The 20,869-nt window shown below is 35.9% G+C and overlaps 1 protein-coding gene across 1 annotated transcript in view; it reads right to left on the minus strand.

Annotated features, from left to right (window-relative positions):
• The window catches only part of CDH7 (cadherin 7), a 107,112-nt gene extending 86,552 nt beyond the window's left edge, over positions 1–20,560 (minus strand). The window contains exon 1 of the mRNA XM_045790371.2: positions 20,174–20,560. Coding sequence (XP_045646327.1) covers positions 20,174–20,383 — 210 coding nt within the window. The 5' untranslated portion in view covers positions 20,384–20,560. The remainder of the gene's footprint in view (positions 1–20,173) is intronic.
• Positions 20,561–20,869: the final 309 nt, after the last annotated feature.

Below are 20,869 nucleotides of genomic sequence, written 5' to 3' on the forward strand. Positions count from 1 at the left end.
TATTGAAAAAAAACCCAAAATCTTACAGCTAATATCTGCCTTTCTTCTTGCTTAATTTTAACGCACGATTTCAGTATTTTTGTCTTCCCAAGATGTATCCTGCTAAAACCAAACGTGATTTACTCTCTTCCATTTTTCACACTAACTGCTTACTTCTTTTGCCTTGAATTTCACCAAGTTATTCAGGAAATATATTACCTATATATCTCCTGAGTGCACAGTCCTATTAGTCTCAGTCTACTTAGAAACTGTAGTTTCTTAGCTATATTCATCTGTGTAATGTATTTTAAAAATACTTACATCAGACCATCTGCTCAGTGCTGAGAATGCAAAAAATGAAAGACACAGATCCTCCCTCGAAGAGTTCATCCAAGAGAAGAGCCAGCCCAAGAAACAGGTAATTATAGCTCTGCCTTATAACACTGGTGTTCCTGCCTTATATATCTGGACAGCGTATGCAGTCTTTCATGGCACAGAATTCGAAACTAAAGCAGGTCTAATTTTATTCTTCTGTCTATATCCTGATCACTTACCCCAAATCTCCTGAAATGCAGACTACGAATTTCTTAAAATGTGTTACTGATATTTGAAAACTCCTCTCCATCTTCTGTATATCTTGTAGAAGGAATGGCAAAGACTCTGCAAATTCTTACTAAATTACGTTGAACTGACACCAAAACCACCTCTACCATTGGCGGCGGCGGCAGCAGCCGCGGTGGTAACAGCCCCAGCAGCCACAGAAATGCAGAACAGTCGATAATGCTGCTTAAATCCAAGTTTCAGTAATCCTTCTTAGACCCCTAGGCACCTAAATATATGTGGCAGAATTCAATTAATTCAAAACATCAATTACACAAAATCTTTTGCCAGAAAAGTTCTTTCTTTCTACATATTTATATATACATATATATGTATACATATCAAATCTCTACTAAAATTAAAAATAATTTTTGATAAAAATTATCAAAATAATATATACCTAAGTATTTAATGCATGACTCTTGACCTGCATTGTCAAAAAAATGTTGCTTATGATAATGACCCTTACTTTGTTTTAGCAAAAACAAAATACGACAGTCTTGGGTCAGAAATAATAGGTTTTCATTGATGGGCAGGAAACCATGGAAATTATCTGGCCCAGAGAGGTATCAATCCTTAAAACTATCCTTTTACAACATCGTTTTGAACAAGAAACCAGTCCCTTCACAGACATATATTAATATATTCAATTAAACATTTTCAGTAGAGATTTATGGTTTGCTATGCAAAGGTGGATTTATTCTGAAGCTAATGCACCTTAAGATTCAGGGCTCTATACTTGTACAAGCCATGCCCAAGACGCAGACACTGGGGGGAAGTTGGCACAGCAATGCAATCACAATTTTGTAAAATATCCAAAAGCAATACATATATATGTGTGTGTGTTTGTGTGTGTTTGTGTGTGTATGTGTGTGTGTATATATATATATATATATATTTTTTTTTTTTTCCTTATAAAGCTTTAGAACCCACAAAACTCGTATCTTTCTCCTGGTTATCACTTGGTTTTCAATGTTAGGTACACTCCTGAAATGTCATAGGTCATATCAAAATGTTTAGCTTGAAAATTATTTCCTCATCAATCTCCATTATACAATCAGGTACATTCACTGTAGAAACACAAGCCTGAATATGTGTTAAACGTTACAGTGAAAATTTCATCATTACCTATTCATGTTATAACCATATTGATGGGCAGCTTTAACTCAGATTAACGACCATCATTTACTTTATGCTAGGTCATATCTCTGGACCTAGGGAACCAAAGATTTTGCATGCCGATGGAGGAGAAACTTGTAGTTGCAATGAACACTCCAATTATTTATAGCACATTTTAAAGTGAATGTTCAGTATCTTACTATAATATGGTATTTAAAATTTTTGTCACTCTCTTTATGATTACAAATTTTATTTTGCATATTTAAAAGTTAATTTTTGTTGTAATCTTTGTCCTGGTTCCTCGTGTAGGAAATAAATCTCTTATTTTAAAAATTTTTTTAGAGAGAGAAAGAGAGAGCACATGAGCTGGGTGGGGAGGGGCAGAGGGAGAGGGGGAGAGAGAGAGAATCTTAAGCTGGCTCCATGCCCAGGGCGGAGCCCAATGCGTGGCTCTATCTCAGGACCCTGAGAACATGACCTGAGATGAAATCAAGAGTCAGATGCTTAAACGACTGAGCCACCCATACGCCCCAGAAATAAATCTCCTTCTAAACCACAGTAGTTCACCATCATAATTTTCATGTTTTCTTAGACAGTATCAACATCAGAATAAAATTAATAAGTACTCCACCCATAATGTATACAATGAACTCTAAAATTAATGCCACTAGGAAAATGATATATAATAAGTTCCCTAAACCATTAGATATTTTCTCATTAAGTTTTGTCATTTGTTCCCCTCCCCCAAAGGTTTTATATTTTCTCCTATATATAATATCGACTACATTGGGTACAGTTGTCTTAAAATGCTGGCTAAGAATTTTCTGTTGAATTTTCTACAAATATGTATTTTGAGTTAGAGAATGTGGTTATTAAACGACCAGATTTTGCCTCAACAATGCGATAGTGAATTTCATGCTATCACTTTAACCAAACATATTTTAACTAAATTGAACTAAAGACAGAATATAATATTCTCTACCAGACTGGCAACATATTTTAACTAATTTTAACCAAACATAGTGAATTTCATGCTATCACTTTAACCAAACATATTTTAACTAAATTGAACTAAAGACAGAATATAATATTCTCTACCAGACTGGCAGCATACCTTAAGGAGACGATCCAGTTTTCACGCTGTTTCTATAGAGAACTATAAATGTTCCTTTGGTCCAATATAAATATATATATTTTTAAATGACATATATATGACACATAGGCTTATTTTGAATGTACTCAGTGTTCTCTAATAATCAGTTTCACAAAAATTAGATCACATACAACATAATAGATTCAGTCAAATCATAGTTTAAATGGGTTGCTTTGCAATTGAATCGCTATAATAAATTAACCAAATTCTAGTTAACCAAAGATCAATCCAAAAGCCATTAATCAAACTGCAGTTGCTGCATATATCGTAAAAGAACACAAGTTCAATTTCCTTATTATCTATTTCTCTACCTGTCTATATACTAAGTACTCTGTTCTAGAAGAGACTTATGGTGACTCATAAAGAGAGGAGATACAATGAGATAGCATAAACGAAGAGCAAGGGCAGCATTAGAATACCAAATGTACCCCCCAAAAGATTAAGTAATAAGGAGTCAAAAGATGCTACCAAAACTTGAGAACAAATCAAGTTCTGAGCACTCTGGCAGGTCAAGATAATCTCTTTACAGCAGACACAGAGATGGGTTTCCTAGGACTTATTTTCTCATAGTACACTTGACCTGTGGTTCATTGTTGTTATACCAAAGAACACCTAACAGGAATTATACACCCAGCCAGATAATCTGATTCCCCTTTCTTCTCTGCTGTCACATGCTGCTCACTCCAATCAGCACATTGATCATTTTTATTTCCACAAACATAGCAGCCATTCAGCTAAGAGTCTCTATTCTTGCTGTTTTCTCTTTGGAATTTACTTTCCCTGGGTGTCCAATGGGTTCATTCTGCATCTCCCCTTGGACTTTGTAAAAATGTCATTTTTTGTAAAGCTGACCACCCTTTTAAAAATTTATAACCTCTCTATTGATACTCTTTACTCCCATCCCCTTATGTATTTTTCTCTACATGATGTATCCGTTTTTTCCACACTCTTTATTTTAATTTATTTCATTTTGCCTGTGTCCCCTACTAGGTGTGAGCTCCATTATACCCTTGGTGTCTTTCTCCATCTGCAATTTCAGCTTTTACCACTGTTGCCTAACTTATTCTGCTCAGGATTTCCATCAAAAAGACCAAACTGATAAAATATGACATCAGACATCTGTGAGCACTCTTTGCAATGTCTAAGTTAGTGATCCTCAAGGTGTTTTCTTCAGCCCACCAGTGTTCTTTTGGGTGGCCACAAAGAGATGGGTCATAATTTCCATAGAAATTCCTGTACCATTAAATTGTCCATAGAATTTTGCACCACTAAGGATGAGTACTAATACCTAAATAAATTTGGTATTTATAAACCAAAGTTAGGATGCAATTATCATTTATGGATTCTAACTCAGCATGCTATGGGAAACATGGTTGCCATGAAACAGCACAATGTTTTTGCCAGCCTCTTGTGCCATTTTGCACATTCAATCAACTGAAAATCATACAATTTTCAGAAAGGATGCTATATTGTCAGTGACGTTTTGAGTTTTTCAGAATATTCAACTATTGCTACTCATTCCATAATTTTCTTACTCTTAATTTATCTTCATCATTATCAATTTACTTTTCCTCTGGTTTATTTACTTGCAGGGATTAGTTGCCTAATAACTTAATATTAAACTGTTCATGCATTGTTTCTCTAAATGCTCAAATTAGGACTCATGCATATCCTCTTTGCTAAAGTAGATACAGTGGACCTTCAATATCCCAGATCCATATTTGTGAACCTGCCTACTCACTAAAATGTATTTGTTTTGATCATTCATGGACATGTGCAGAGCAGCAAAAAATTTGAGTCTCCTTGTTCATCCATGCCCAACATTCTGCCTTCCGTTTCAGCTCTCATATTGTAAAATGCACTTTTCCAAGACTACGCAATGCCATATGTTCATATTTTTATGCTTTTTATTGGTGCTTTTGCTGTTGAAAATACACCCACTCCCCACCGCCCTGTGTATTGTTGAAGTGCTATCTAGTGTTAGCAAGAAGGCTAAGGTGCCGTAGGGAAAAAAATGTGTGTTAGTTAAACTTTGTTAAGGCGTGAGTTACAGTGCCATTGGCCAGGTGTTCAATCCTAATGGATCATCGATCTATCTAGATGTCTTCAAACAAAAACACATAAAACAAAGCTATGCATTGATCACAGGATGAAAATGTGACCAGAGGCTCACAAGAAGCTAACCCTAAATTTCCCCCAGGAGCATTGGCTTAGTATTTTCTAATTCAGCATTCATGGCAATTTTATAGAACATAATTACCATAAATAATAAGAATTAAGTGAACATGCATAACTGCTCATCCAACAGAAAATTTTGTTCCACTTTAAAACTTCTGTTATCCTTAAATTCAATTTCTACCTACAGATAAAAATCAACCAAGAGAATAGGAAAAAAGTTCCTTTGCCCTATTTAAGAAATTAGCTCCTCCTCTTAAGTGTCAGATATGAAAGTGTGGTAGAGGAAGTGTAAGGAAAAGAGGAATAGAGGGAAGAGAGAAAAGCAATGGGAAAGGTAAAAGTAAAAAAGAGCTTGAATTGCATATTCTATTTTGTATTTCTTTCCTTGTGAAAACATCGCCTTTTAAAACGTCTGAAAGGTTGACTTGTAAGCACAAAATTATTTTTTCTCCTGTGAAATAGCTCTAAACTTGTACCAAGAAACCACATTCAAGGAGTACATAAAATGCTTACAGTAAAAATAGTTATAGGCACATTTGCATATATTTACATAAAATTTGTATGTATGGTCAGATTATATTAGGCTGTTTTAGAGAAAAATTTAAATGTTATTAACCTGATTTCTTACCTAAATCAATGTTTCTCTTCTCAATTATTTTTTTTTTATCATCTACTAACTGTCATTGCCATAAAATTCAGCACATCTGAAATATATAAGAAAACAAAGGGTTGGACAGGGCCAATCTAAGTAAAGGGCACCAAGTACCACCATCAAATCTGAGGATTCAATGTCAATTCTCTGATAAAATTTCAATAGTGTAGCCCTGAGTCAGAATTAAAGCTTGGCAGATGTTCCTTCCCGAACACTGAAAGAGGCTGTCAATTCTTCCGATTCTATCACATCTTAAGCAGTTCTTTGCTTGTACTTTATAGCTCCACTGACTTCCAAAAGCATTGGTGAGGACCACATGGGACTCAAAGGGGGACCGTACTAGTGCAACTGAATCAGTATTAGAGACAGAGAGGAAAGTCCTCTCATTTGCCTCTCTGCCAAAAGGCTGTGCCTAAAGGGAAGCAAGTAAGGCAGTTAAAGACACACGATTTAAGGACAAACTCACTCTCAGTTTTAGGCAAGTACTAAGCCTGCCCTTTGTTTCCCTGACAGCAAGACCCTTCCTAAGGACGAGGCACTGAGGGCACAACATTTAAAGAGGTGCTCACCCTCATTCACACGATTTCTGTTGAATAGAATAAAAAAAAAAAAAAACAAAGAATGATACATATTCCTGGGAACCAAATTAAACCAACTTTCTCTGCGCAGGTCTATATTAATTCCACGTAATATGCTATTGAATCAGCCCAGCACCAGTGATGGATAAAAATGATAAACACTTAGCTATAGCATTTTATTGTAGATTAGCATAAAGTAAATACAAAGGAAAAGTCATTGACTCCCTGAAAAATACTGATTAAAATCACTGAATGGCTGATGACACCTTTCAATGAGATATAATCGAAAGTAAAACAAACATGAGTAAAGAATTGTTTCTCTAAGCAGACACTGTTACAAACCCAACAAAAGGGACACTTGAATAGTCTTGTGTACGTCTGTTTTTACATTAACGTGTCATGCTTTATGTACTTATTTTTAAGTTGAATACTTGTTATATTCTGGTGGCGTTTCGGAACAGGGTATGATTTATTCAAATTCTCACATCATGTATGGCAGGGGATAAAGAAAAAAGAAATTACCCTAAGGTATGGGGTCAATCTGTAGTGAAGACTTTGTGAAGCCAGGATATTTATTCTCTCCAGTGATCTAGATGCCTGTATTTGGATGGATAAAACATAAACTTATTCATCTGAATGGACACATTTTCTCCAGCCTGAGAAGTGTTTCTTTTCACCTATAAGCTAGCCTCACTGCAAACATCATACAATAAGCCTCCTATGAGCTCTTGGGTGGGTTTAGCATTCATTTTATCTAGAAACCTTGAGGTTTTTCATGGTCAAATTCTATAGAATTTGCCCTAAACCTCACATGGCTTTCATTCGGATGTAGTGAACAGACATGATTATTTTTGTATATGAAAAAAATACTTAGCTACAGAAGCATTTCCTCAGCTTTATATTGTAGAACTGTATTTAAGGACACCCTTCTCCCTTTGTATCACATAGTCTTTGGACGATTTACTTCAATATCTTGTCTTTCATTTTTTTTTTAATTTATAAAAAAAGGGAAAAATAACCTCCTGGCCTTCTTTCTCCAAGTTCTCTTTAATTATATTCTAGAACACCTGCCTGCCCGAACAGACTCCTTTGCAATGGCAATTCCTAAAAGCTGGCAGTATTTCCCAATATGAACACTCTCTGTCCCACCCCTTGTGCTTTGGTGAAACTATTAGAATTGTACACTATTTGGTTTCTCGTTATTTATCGAATGACATAAAGAGAAAAAATACCTGTTTATACAAATATTCAAACTATATCAAGAGGTTCTCTCAAAGTGTCAGAATTTTACTACTCCAAAAATGTTCTGCAAACAGCACTAATTCTCAATCCTTAGGCTGGAGATACTTAAAAATAGTTCCATTTTCAGAACTAAAATGAATTAGTCAAATTCAGTTTCTGAAATCAGAACTCAATGGGTATAGAACAGGTAAACCCAAGTAATAGGTTTGAGCCAAACTTCAGACCGAATAAAAATGAAGTTCAGACCTAAGCTACAGTCTTGGGAAAAAAAATAGCAGAAATTAACAAGCGATCTCATTTATCTAGTTCTATTAAGCATCACTGTTACTCAGTAGAATCCTAATGATACTGGAATCTCCTGGCTCCTTGGAAACTCGCAAAGATGTCATTAGCTTTCTGGATTTGGAAAGTGTTTGAGAATAAAGCAATCCTCTGTGTGCGCGTGTGTGTGCTCTGCCCTACCTGCAAACGCGTGGTTTGAAAAGTTGTCTTATGTAATTTTAAATCTGATTTGATCCTGAGTGTATGATATTTAAAACAACAGCCAAATCCTGAAAGCATTTTTAATGGTACGTGTCAAGGTATTACTCTTCAATAATCACCAAAAAAAAAAAACCAAAAAAAAAACATGAGTTGCAAATTCTGTTCCTACCCTAATATTTTATAAATATAACTAGTAAGTATTCTTCCCATCAGAAATAACTTCCAAGTTTAATAATGTATATATTTCAAAGCACTTAAACAGATATCACCCATTGGAGGTTTTGACTCTATCTATCCCCTCATGATAGGTAAAAGAATAAGGAGAGGTAATTTAAAGGACTGTCTGTGGTCACAAAGTATGACAATGCGATGAATCCTGTGTAGGTTTATCTTTGTTTTCTCCTTAGACTACAGATTGTTTTAAAAAATCCCAAGTCCTGGCCCCATAGCTGTGGGGAGCATCAACGATGCAATAGGCTGTCTCTGCCTGGAATTTATGAAAGAGATTGCTTTAACTTATAAAACCAAGGACGAATGCAGAGACACCTGAAGGGAAGGGTACGAGAAAGCCAATATGGGCATCTGTGAGGAAGTTTTCACAGGGTGCTCTGGAAGAAGAGTTACCTTCCCCTTTAACATTTTTCTGAGGAAAACAATATTTGGAGAGAGCAATTTTGGCTTTCCCAGTTAACATTCAATTTTATTACAACTTCCTTTTGCATATTCACTACTTTACGATTATATAGATTTAGTTTCAAACCTCAATTTTTTTGCATTGTTTTCTTCAGGAGATGATAATAATGTTAATAACAATACTAGCAATAATAAGTAATGTAGTCATGGCTTGTGTTAACAGCAGAATTTATCCCGAGGGAAATAAAAATCTCAATTTTTCTTGTTTTGAAATGACTGAATCAGTTATAAATTGGTCAAGTTTAATCCTGATTGTCATATTTTGAGACAAAGAAACAAGCAGAGCTAAGTATGAGGAAAATTCTGGAAATCATGTCATAAATGCTTGAGATAATTTTACTTAATCTTTTCAAGCATTATTTAAAATTGGGGGGTGCAAAATACGTGCCTTCAAATATTTTATTTTCTTAAAGATTTATTTATTTATTTATTTATTTGAGAGACAGAGAGAGAATGAGTGCAAGTAGGGGGAGGGACAGAGGAAGAGAGAGAATCTTGAGCAGAATCCCCAGTGAGTATAGAACTTGATGCGGGGCTCTGTCCCAGAACCTTGAGATCATGACCTGAGCTGAAACCTGGAGTCAGATGCTTAACTGACTGAGCCGCCCAGGTGCCTCTGCCTTCAAATATTTTAATACCCAAATATAATTCAAGTTCCTAAAAATAAGAGTTGTCCTAAAACTATTATTTGTTGTCCTAAAGCTCTTCTCACCACATTTCCAGTGCATCCCAGTTCTGTGAGCTCCCTGTGCATTTAACAGCTGCCAATCCAGTTCATCCAGGCACCAAGTTTGTAGTGGACAAGACCTCTTTCCTCAGGAAGCTCAATCACTTTTGGATATACATTCTCTCATTTTCATACCTCATGCTTTCATATTAATTCTTTCTTTTTATGCTACGTCAACCTTGTGAGGTTAGTATTGTTGTTCCTATTTTATAAGTGAATGGATGAGAAAATAAGTTATTTGCTCAAAGTCACACCATTCTCAAGTGGTGGAGCCAGTCCTCAAACCCAGCTCACATGACTGTAACGTGTGTTTCCACCACCATTTCTCCCCCAACTAAAACAGACCTGGGGCTACCTGACCACCCATCAGAGATACTGCATAAGAATTTCTCAATTCAGAAAGAGATTATAGTGAATGACCTTTAAAGCTCAGGTGGCTCTAATATTAAGTTTTTTAAAAAGAATATATTTTCTTTTTGATGAAAATATTTGATATTTACAGATTAGATTTCATCATTAAGGAAACGTGATTTGCAAAAAAAAAATCTTTGTGATAATGCATATTTCATAAACAAAATTGCACAAAATTTGTTTTTGCTAAATTCCAAGAGAGGTCATTGCTTGAAAAAATAATAAAAAGAGCTATCCTCTGAAGTAGCTTCAACTCCTTCCTCCTTAAAGCTTCAGTTTCTCCCACACATCCTTCAGCTCTGGGTAGAAAGTTAAAAATGAGGCACTGTGAAAAACTAGATTTCGTCAGTGTGCCCAGAGTTTACAGAAGAATCAAACTTAAACATAGTCAGAAACCACAGAGAGCGTGAAGAGAGTAGCACTAAAAAATACATGTATTACAAGAGATTAATAATTGGGATATTAATTCCCTATGTTTTTCATCATAAATTCCACTGTGAAATCTTAATTGGATCTGATACAGAATGCACCACACCTCCTTCTGACCCTAACCCCGAGTCCTCATTCATTTGTATATATTTTCCACCATCAAGTGGACTCACGTTTCCAACAAATGCACGAATCGATGGGAAAAACAGTCTTGTTTCAGATCATTACACTCCACAACTGCTCTCCCAAATTCACTGAACATAGCTGTCATGGCACAGGTAAAAGTCTATTTGCAATGTTAATAATGATCAACCAAAAAGATAACTTATCCTTGGCAGTAAAGCTTGTATTTCTAATTTCAGTGTCAAGCTTTATAATATCATCCCATCATTTGATACTATCTTCATAGAAAGCACGTTTCCAAGGTTGGGTATCTGCTGTACAATTCGAGTTACTTTATTTTAGATGTGGTTCTTTATCTCTTTATAGACTCCATGTGGGACTAGCATGACAAGTAAGCTCTGTGCATGTGCTACAGCCATGTGCTATTCCTCACCTCATTCCTTAGCAATCATTCTTAACTGTTGATAGCCTCACTTTTCTTATATAGAATTACACTGAATCCCAATGCCATAACTCACCAGTATCTGCTTCTCCTGAATAAGCAAAATTAGTTAGCCGCCTAAATTCAGCTCTGTTATGATTCAGTGGAGAAAATTATATAAACTCTGTCAAGGATAGAGTGGGTGTGAGATACAGAACTGAGTTTCTCAAATATGTTATGAAAAGGAAAATGCTGACTTTTATTTCTCCTTCATTTCCAACCAAGTGCAGAATGTGTAATCTTTTACTCTCCACACACATGCTGCTCCAGTGTGGACCCTTAAATGACTCACAAATCAGAAAAATCTAATTTAAGTAGGGTTTGACTAATTTCACCAGTGATCATCACAAATCTTTCAAACTCACATCTGTTGAGCATTATGTATGTGTTGTCCAAATCTTGATTGTGTGTTTTCAGTTAAATACCTTAAAACATGTCAGCATTTTAACTAAGAAGATAAGTAAATATTCTAAGGGAAGCATTCTTATCAGATAATTGCACACTGTTTACACACAAAACTTGCTGCAATCATGTTTATCATTTTGGTTCTTGTAATTACCATTCCGGTAACACAGCCCCATCCTGAGAAATTCGTCTTCTGCATTTATCTTACAGAAGACAAGGATTCTAACTTGGCTAGAAACGTAGATGGCCTCACGGTTCTATCTTGTTCCCGTACTCCTACCCCAACACACACACATATCTTTTGGGCTCCATGTCTCTCTCGTTTGCTCTTTTGCTTGTGTAGTGACAGCTCTAAAGATAACTCCCAGGCTTTTGGCCCAAGAAGACCTAAGGCTGGCTGAGTCCAACATGAGTATTTTCCTGGCCATTTCCTTTTCTCCAGATGCCACTTATTGGGATGTGTTCAGACCTTCCCTTATACTGAAATAGTAAGCTCCACTGACTTTGGAGCCTATCTTGCTCCAGGCCTACCTAACAAATGCTCCATGGGCCCACACCAACTCAATAGAATACTGCACTGCAGGGTAGGGCCAGTTAGTTACAAAACTCCTTTATCTCTTTTATATCTCCCTCTGGGATGGGCTATTGGTCATCCCACTTGTTTGAAAGGGTACTTTTATCAGTTAAAACTCCTTAAGTATATTGTATATTTCATATACCAAAGGTGAGAATTTTTAAGGATGACAGTTTTTAAAAAATGGAATGAAAGTCCTAAATACTTTCTTCCCAGACTCTCAATAGTTTGTTCTTTTTTGCACACCCTATTCTGAAATTTTCGGTTCTACGGTTCATTTTTAATATTTCCGTGTCCTGGCTAAACACCATTTAATCTCTGCATTATTACCACTGCTTATTATTTTAACCATATTCAGTTTCAAGACTTGTTAAATTTTAGTAAGTAGTATGAGATGATTTGAGAGCATGTATATGTATTTGTTCCTTCTTGAATACATGCCATTTTAAAGGTAAAGGTTTCAAAACCCATGTTAGAAGAGCTTAGCAGTAACACAATGGAATCTGATATTTTGCAAGAAAACAAAATATTTTTGGAGACCTAAAACACCTTATTAACATTTTTCCAGAAATTTACTTCTCAGAATTGACATAAGCATCCAGATTTGTTTCCTAACTCTTCTGAATTATAGCTCTAATGATTGTTCCCTTACTCTACTTATTTTACTTCCAAATGTATCAATAACCTCATTTCTAATAGGAGAATGGCTCTTTTCTAACTCTGAAGATTTAATCAGCATTGACCACGAAACAGAAATTTTATAGCCTCTAAAAGGGATCATTAGGAGAAGTTGTCATTACTGAATCTTTTCAAACATTAAATATAATTCTATTCATTGTTTAGATTTCAATTCTCCTGTGACTATATTAAAATGTACGACATTCGATTGCATTCTCTTGAGCTACTCTACATTAGTGAACTCTGAGTATCTATTATTTTCTAAAACAATGTTTATGTACAATTATGAGGTTTAAGAATTTTTGGCACACCTTCCAGTGTAAAATGGTTCATTATATTTTCTAAACAATGGAGGAAAAAGCTCTTGTTGTAACTCTATACCAGTAAACATCTTCTTGGAATCCTGGACTGTAGAGATTATTGCCTGGTTCAAAAAAAATCAATTTCCCTGAAACATACTAAATTGATGTGCTTTTGAGAAATAAGATCAATTACTATATAAAATTATGAACATTACCTGATGGTATTATAGATTTAAACTTGAACCACGTTTCAGATGAATCCACTCCCTCACCTCTAAAAATGGACAATGGACCATCAGTCAATAAGCCCGCCTTCAAATGAGTTGTAGTATTTATTCCAATTCACAGTGACAGCTTAGTTTTATACCTCCTTCAAGATTTCAAAACATTCACATGTATTTTCAGAAGAATCTAGCAGACACCACCTTAACCAAGCGACCAAAGTCAATATCACCGCTAATGAATATATCAACATCTGTATCTCCTGACAGAACGCACCGGGAAGGGCACAGCATCCCTTCTGTGCCATCCTTGGCAAAACGACATCACCTAAAATGTCTCCATTAGGAAGAAACATGAAACTAAGCCAGATTGTAAAACACGCTATCAAATGGTCAAGAATGACAATGAAAGACCGAAGAACTATCCCAGACTGGACAAGACTAAGGAGACAAGATAAATGGAAGATGTGATCCTGGGTAGGCTCCTATCAGAAGAAGTATTGTAACAAATGGAAAATGCTGAATACAATTTGTTGATGAATAAATAGTATTATACCAACGTTCATTTCCTGGTTTAAATAGCAGGTGTCATCATGTAACGATACTAACATTCGGAGAAGCTGCGTTTGGGAACAGTACTTAGCAACTTTTTGGAAGTCTGAAATTATTTAAAAATAAAATGTCTTAAATGTTTACCTCCTTGATCTCCATTTTCCAAGGTGAGGATAAAATTTTATTATGCTTTCGAGCATTGCTCAAAATGAGAAACTTGTAAGTATAACCTCGGGTTTCTATTTACTGATACTTCTACTACATAACGTTTCCCCCAATACAGTTTTAAAAGACTCTGTTCTACTGTCAAAGAAAGTGATTTTTTTGCTTTGATTTGAAGATTGCATAAAAGGATTATGAAATCACAGAGGTATGACAGGTATCCTCATACAAGCATTTGTTCATGGATCCATGAATGAGTTCCTCTGTCTTTCCCACCTCCACAGCTGTAGATAACCTGTAGAATTTACTACTTCCCAATGCCATCTGGGTACCTGCTTGGCTTATCAAACAGATTAAATTTTATGAAGGAAAAAGGGGTTTTGTTTGTTTGCTTCTTAAACTCTCCTATCTAGCACAATACCTATCACAGAATAGGTCCTTGATAAGTATTTGGAGAAGAAAAGAGAGAGAAAAGAAAGGGAGAGAACACAAAACAGCTTTAAAGCATGCTAAAGAGAATTTGGGGGATATAACGTTAAGCATATTTCTACAAACTATGGTTTCTCCCTGCTGATCATAATCACTATGACAGATAATCAATGCAAAATGATTAGGATGAAATTTCTTCCAATATGGTTCTTATCTATATATGCTTGAACCAGCAAAGGCTCGGTGACTGTCCTGCTATTCATCTGTCATTTATCTTGGTGAGTTACAGAGACTGCTGCAATTTCTGTGACTGTACCAATGAGCCCTGCATATAAAGCTTGTCAAACAATTACAGTGCACTTACTACAGAAAGGCCCGATATCATCATTTTAGGTTATCTCTTGTCTTTTGCACTTAAAAACAGAGCATGCATACGATGTGAAAACATAATGCTATACAAGGAACGTTATTTTAATTCTTGCTTTTCCCACAACCAGATGTATGACAAGTAAAATATGTACAAACAAAAACACATGTTAAAGATGACAGTCATTTAAAAATGACTTTGATCAACATAATCAGAAAAGTTAGAGCTAATCTAGACTATCTAGTTTGACTGTAATTAGGCTGATACCTGTAAGCTCCCTCTTCCCCATCATAAGCTGTGTAGTCACCTGATAAAGCCTTCGGTAATTATAACCTTCATTTCTAACCTAAGATAACTTTGAAGAGAAAATGAGCAAACTGAATTAATAGTAGGGTTTTTTTTCATTTTAGCGGCAAAATCTGACATGTTTTATTTCCATCATAGTTTAAAGGAAATAAACAAAGACTCTGAGTTATTGATTTTGTGTGAAGAAAATGCACTCAATACTTTATAGTCACGCTGGAGTATTATAAGAACTAAAAATAACTGCCAAAGGAGTATTTCTAAAAATCTGAACTTCTTGGTATCCCATAGAACTGATCCACGTGCAAATTCCTTTCGAAGCCTCAAGAGTTCCACATTTCTATCAGTAAAGAAACAAAAAGAACAAGGGTCTTCTTAATTCACTCTGGTTATAAAAATAGTATGAAAATGGGTTTTCCATATAAACAGAAGGAAAACAAACTATTTGCTTTCTTCTAAGACTGGAGCCAACTTTAAGTAATCTACATATTTGGGGGACACTTTTGCATTTTCCCCTCCCAAATCTACAAAATAGAAATGTTACCATGATGAACATTCTCCTCCCTAAGTAATTAATATTTGTGATTATTTTCTTTTTGTGTATTTAATATAAATTTACCTAGTTAAGGAACTTAACTCAATATTCAATTTTTAAACACAACCGATTTTCAAGATGAAAATTTCTCGGGGCACCTGGGTGGCTCAGTCAGTTAAGGATCTGCCTTTGGCTCTGGTCGTGATCCCAGGGTCCTGGGATCAAGTCCCGTATTGGGCTCCCTGCTCAGTGGGTAGCATGCTTCTCCCTCTCCTTTTGCCCCTCCCCCCACTCATGTTCCTTCTCTCTTTCTCTATCTCTCATAAATAAATAAAATCTTTTTTAAAAATGAAGAAATTTTCTTTTCTGGAACACTGAGCATAGCTTCAGTTATCAGGAGACAGAGAATCTCTTGGTAGGAGATATTGCTGAGGTGTAATTAAATGCACCGAAAATGCTCACCAACACTTTCCAGCAAGCTTTTTTTTTTCCCCCCCAGCAAGCTTAGATTTAAAGCAGAGTGAATCCCACAGTGCATTTCTATACATTTGATTTCGACTGGAGTAACAGGTATAAATTCTCCCTGAATGAGGAGGGAAGAAAGTGGAGTAGCAGAAAATGCAAGAGTGATGTTAACAGCTGGAGAAGCTAGGAAGAGGCATGAAACACACATTTCAGTGAAAGTAACAGCCCAGAGCGCAGGGATCGGCCGGCAGCCCATTATGGTAGGAGAGATGAAAAACACTTAATACCTGGAACAGAGGCCCTGTGGTTCTGTAGACATTTTTTTTTTTTTTTTTTTTTTTGGTCAGATGGTTGGAGAACATTAAGTGAGGAAAAGTGAGGAGAAGACTAATCTAGAAAAGCGCATTGTGATGCAATGAGATGGCTAGAACTGCTACTTCCTATGTACTTCAAGCAGCCAATTCAGGAGGCATTAAGTCACAGGGGGAAAAGAAAGGACCTTCCACCTCATTCTCCCTGTGAAAGGACAAGAAAACAGGCATGACGGTAATTAAGAAATACTCTTAGGGAATGGTGCACTATTACTCTTTAAGTCTATTAAGCATGGCGACTATAGTTCATAATCTTCTACCGCATATCTGAAAATTCCTAAGAGAAGAGATAAGTTCTCATCGCAAGAAAAAATAAAATTGTAAAAATGTAAGTGTAAGGTGACAGATGTTGCCTAGGCTTATTGTAGTGAACATTTCACGATACACACAAATATTGAACCATTATGTTGTATGCCTACAACTAGAACAATGTTCTATGTCAATTATGCCTCAATAAAAAAAAAAAAGTTCTGCCACAGTGAAGTCTAGTGATTATTTCCTAAAGTCTATACATTTAGATTCAGCAGTTTATTAGTTGGTATCACAAGAATAAGGTGGGGTGCTAATGAGAAATGTCAGATTCTAACACAGCCCAGAAGTGCATACTATGAAGGTCTCTCGGTGAGGGTTCTAGAAGACCTCCTGGTCCCCTTCAACAGACTGTTCTGCTTTGATCTTGACTTCTTATGTTAGATAAACCCTGTAAATTGGCTACAATAATAAGGTCTCAGCATCTTCTGACCTCAGTATCCTCAATGTCCTAAAGACCATATTTTATTTACTGCAGAGTCATTACTGATCGTGTTGCCTGCCAGCCATAAATATGATCTCTAAATTCAAAGGTCTTAAAAATTACAGTTAAAAAATTCTCTGACATTAGAATTCAAGATAGAATCACCTGCTTCCTAATCATATTTTTGCCATAGTCTAATCATATACAAATATAAAAATATGCTGTATGCCCAAGCACACCCAACACAGACCATTCTAAATAACTGCAATAAGTTTAAATACTACTTAGTACACAAAATAATTCTTGTTTTCACCTGAAGGATCACAAATACAACACTGGACATAAAACACAGCAGATCATCCATATGCGGTCATTTTATAAACAATATATAGTAAAGTAGATAAACAGAATGTCTAGGTTAAATGAATGCATGTTCCAATTATTTTGATCTCATTTATTCTCAGAGAGAGACTTCAATTATAGGTATCATCGTTCCCATTTTAGAGATGAGGAAGCTAAATTTTATTAATATCCCATAATTTAACCCAAATTCTACAACTAGTAGGAGGTGGTAGAGTCCACAATGAAACTTCAGTCCATTTAACAGACACTGTAATATCCATTATGTGATCAAATTAAGCTATCAAGTTTATCAAGGACACTATATTTCCAAATCAAGTAACAGGATTTTGTCTGGAAAACTAAGAGTCCTACCATCTAATTAGTATAGGTTTAAATACATGCCTGTAAAAAGTAATGATTGCATTCCTTCTTTTCTTCCCATGAACGTCTGCCTCTCCATTTTCCCACATCCTCATCTACAATTTTTTTTTTCATTTTCCAGGTCTTATGAAAACTTTTGGTCATAGCCATTACCTCCCTCAATTAAAAAAAAAAAAGGAAAATATATTTATTCTACATAACCCAAGTGATCGAAAATGTACTGAGGTCAAAGTCATTATTATAACTATTTATTCAGACCGCCAACCTAAGGAGAATCATTTCATCATCTCATATATACAATCTAAAATATTCAAATTCTCTGCCACCTCCTTCCCAGCAAATGTAAATTGCTCCTTTGAAGCTTTCTGTGTCTACAAATTCCCTTTCCATCTCAAATTATTTTATTGTCCTTTTTCTGGACTTGTCTGTTTCTGTCAATCAAGGCTTTGTTTTTGGTTTTGTTCTGTTTTTAACCTATTTACCATCCTGGACATCCTCTTATTATGAATGACAGTATTGAACTTCCAATATACAGCCTGCCAAGAGATAAGCACAAACTTGTTTCCCGTCACATAAAATCGCTAAGCGATGGTCTCTGATTAATTGAAAGGAAAGCACAGAATATCTCTTTTACTAATCAAGAAACCACACCATTTCTCTTAGAAAAATAACAATAGCATTTCTCAGTAGCTTTATATGCATTTGGAATTTAAGTCACCTAGGGGTATGCATTTTTGTAATTCTAAATGGCCTTCCAGGGATTATTTCGATGTAAGCGTTCTCAATTAAGATGTGAAAATTTTAAAATTTAAAACAAGGGTGTTTTTAAAATTTTAAATTATGTTTATTTCAAAATGTCAACCTCATCCGGGCAACTCTACTTAAAACTAAATTAACGGGAATATTTCAGTTGCCTTTAGAAAAATTTACATTCCCATAAAAGTGTGATTTCACCTAATAACTACTGACTCTTCATGAATTCGTTGAATATTATATACCTATCTACTGAAAAAAGTTTGATAAATCTGTTAAATATGCATTAAAAATGAATGAAATTAAGGGCCAGCTTCCTGGTCAATAACACGGCATAATGATTATCGCTCTCACTTTGTTGACAAGAAAATGAATGAGAGAGATTGAAAGAGAGCTGCAGTAAATGCACAGTCTATGTCACGGCACTATTGATAAAGGTACGATGGCTCTAAGAAATAGATGAACAAAACCCCTCGTGTACTTACATATCCTTTCTTAGGGCAGAAAAATGCTACCACCGCGCCACAAAAAAGTCCTAATCCACATACCTAGAAACTCCTAACTTGTTCAGGTCCTCTTTCTTTACAATACAGTATCAGTCGGTATTTGTAAAATATAGACGCATCAAAGGAATATAATAATAAAGATTACTTTGACTTATGTAGATACCCATCGACAAAAACCAGATTTTTCACTCTTAAGATGTGTTCAAATGAAACAATGACCTGTGGAATAAATAGCAAAGATTCTTCCTCAGTCATTCAAAGTGGAAAGTTCACGTCAGTTTGGGGTCCTTCATTTTATCAGAAAGAGACGCGTAACCCTGGCCAAGTAAGGAGCAGAAATGCAGACGTACGCATATCTTGCCGGCAGGTGCTACTTAGAAACTCTTTACCAGTACTTGGCATCAAACTCAGAAGTTTAGGAAATCTTTACATCAGCAAACCTGCAGTAATTAGAGACTGGGAACATGATATGAGGAAGAGAGGACCATGCTCTCTCGAAGGGCCCTTCAGTTCAGAAAGCACTTGAATGGAAATCCTCTGCCTAAATATTCAGTCAGAAAGAAACTGCAGAAAAAAAGACTCCCAATTTGGCTACCACTTGGCCCCCAAACACGCACCACAAACTGGCGACTTTTCGTCTGATATCAATTAAAAACTGTCTTCTGTTCCCATTCATTTTTAACCAAAAGGAAAATCTAACAAAACAAAACAATAGATCCATCAAAACAAGACCACCACTAAGAAAAAGTGGGTTAGAACTGCTCCTAACTGAGGGACAACAGGCTCAATAACTTCACTTTGTAGTCTTTAAATGGCAAGTATCAGAAAAGGATATATAAGCATAAAGTTAGTATGTGCATCATTATAGAGTACTCCCCCCCCCCAAAAAAGCGGCTAAAAACCCAACCGCCTATAAGCACCCACTACTCTTCATTGACTAGTGAACATTCTTGTTCTAATTTTGGAAATAAACATTTTACTAGTGTGCCACAATCATGGTAAACCAGGCATCTGTAGACTCCTCCTCTGTTTCTGGAAATAAACATCACTCCCTAAGGTATGGCTTCAGTGTATGGATAACAACCTGGACTATAATTTCAGAGCGGCTAATGCCGAAAACTTCATCAACTATTGCACAGGAGTCATAGTTTATGGTTTCCATCCCCAAAGCAAAAATAGCAGTTCTCCATCCAACCACAGACATTCACAATAACGATTTGTGACTTTGAAAGGCCAAATGCCCTACCTTTCCTACATAGAGTGGGTCTGAACCCATGTATTCCTCCAGCACAAAGAACTGATTCCACACCCAGCTGCGCTTGGTCCGGGACCTCCCTGATTGGAAATAGGGCTTTGAGCCGGACCTGGAGAGCTCTGCTTGACTCATCCCAGAGAAACACAGGAAAAGCGCTATTAGCTGCAGAAAATGGCAGAACTCCACTTTGCCCAACTTCATCTTTTTTTTTTCTTTCTTTTTCCTGTGTAAGAAAAAAACCTTGACAAGAGAAAAGGCACAGTTCCAGTTGGCTTAGTAGCTCTTGCCTCCGGCAGGGTGTCAGCTGGGAGTCCAGAGATAATAATTTGTAGAGTGTTCGATTGCAAGGGGTCACCACTGCTGAATAACCTTCGCCAAAGAATGGTGTAATAGGTGCCTAGCAGAACAAAAAGAAGAGCTAGTGTCAGAAACCAAAACACATCATAACTTTCAACTTTCATTTACTAACTTACTATTGATTTTCCCAAGATATCATTATTTGCATAATCATTAAATTATTAATTATAAACTTATACCTTTACACTAACTGTTGCTACATTTATAAATCACATAAATACTGCTGATGCAGAATTATCCTCATTCCATAACACAACCTTAAAACTTTGTATTTCTTCTAGGCATTCTATTTGAGCATATGGTTTACTTAATACAAATGGAGCGACATCA

This window comes from Ursus americanus, chromosome 19, assembly GCF_024610735.1.
Source record: "Ursus americanus isolate L20-20 chromosome 19, mUrsAme1.1.p, whole genome shotgun sequence".
Taxonomy (NCBI): domain Eukaryota; kingdom Metazoa; phylum Chordata; class Mammalia; order Carnivora; family Ursidae; genus Ursus; species Ursus americanus.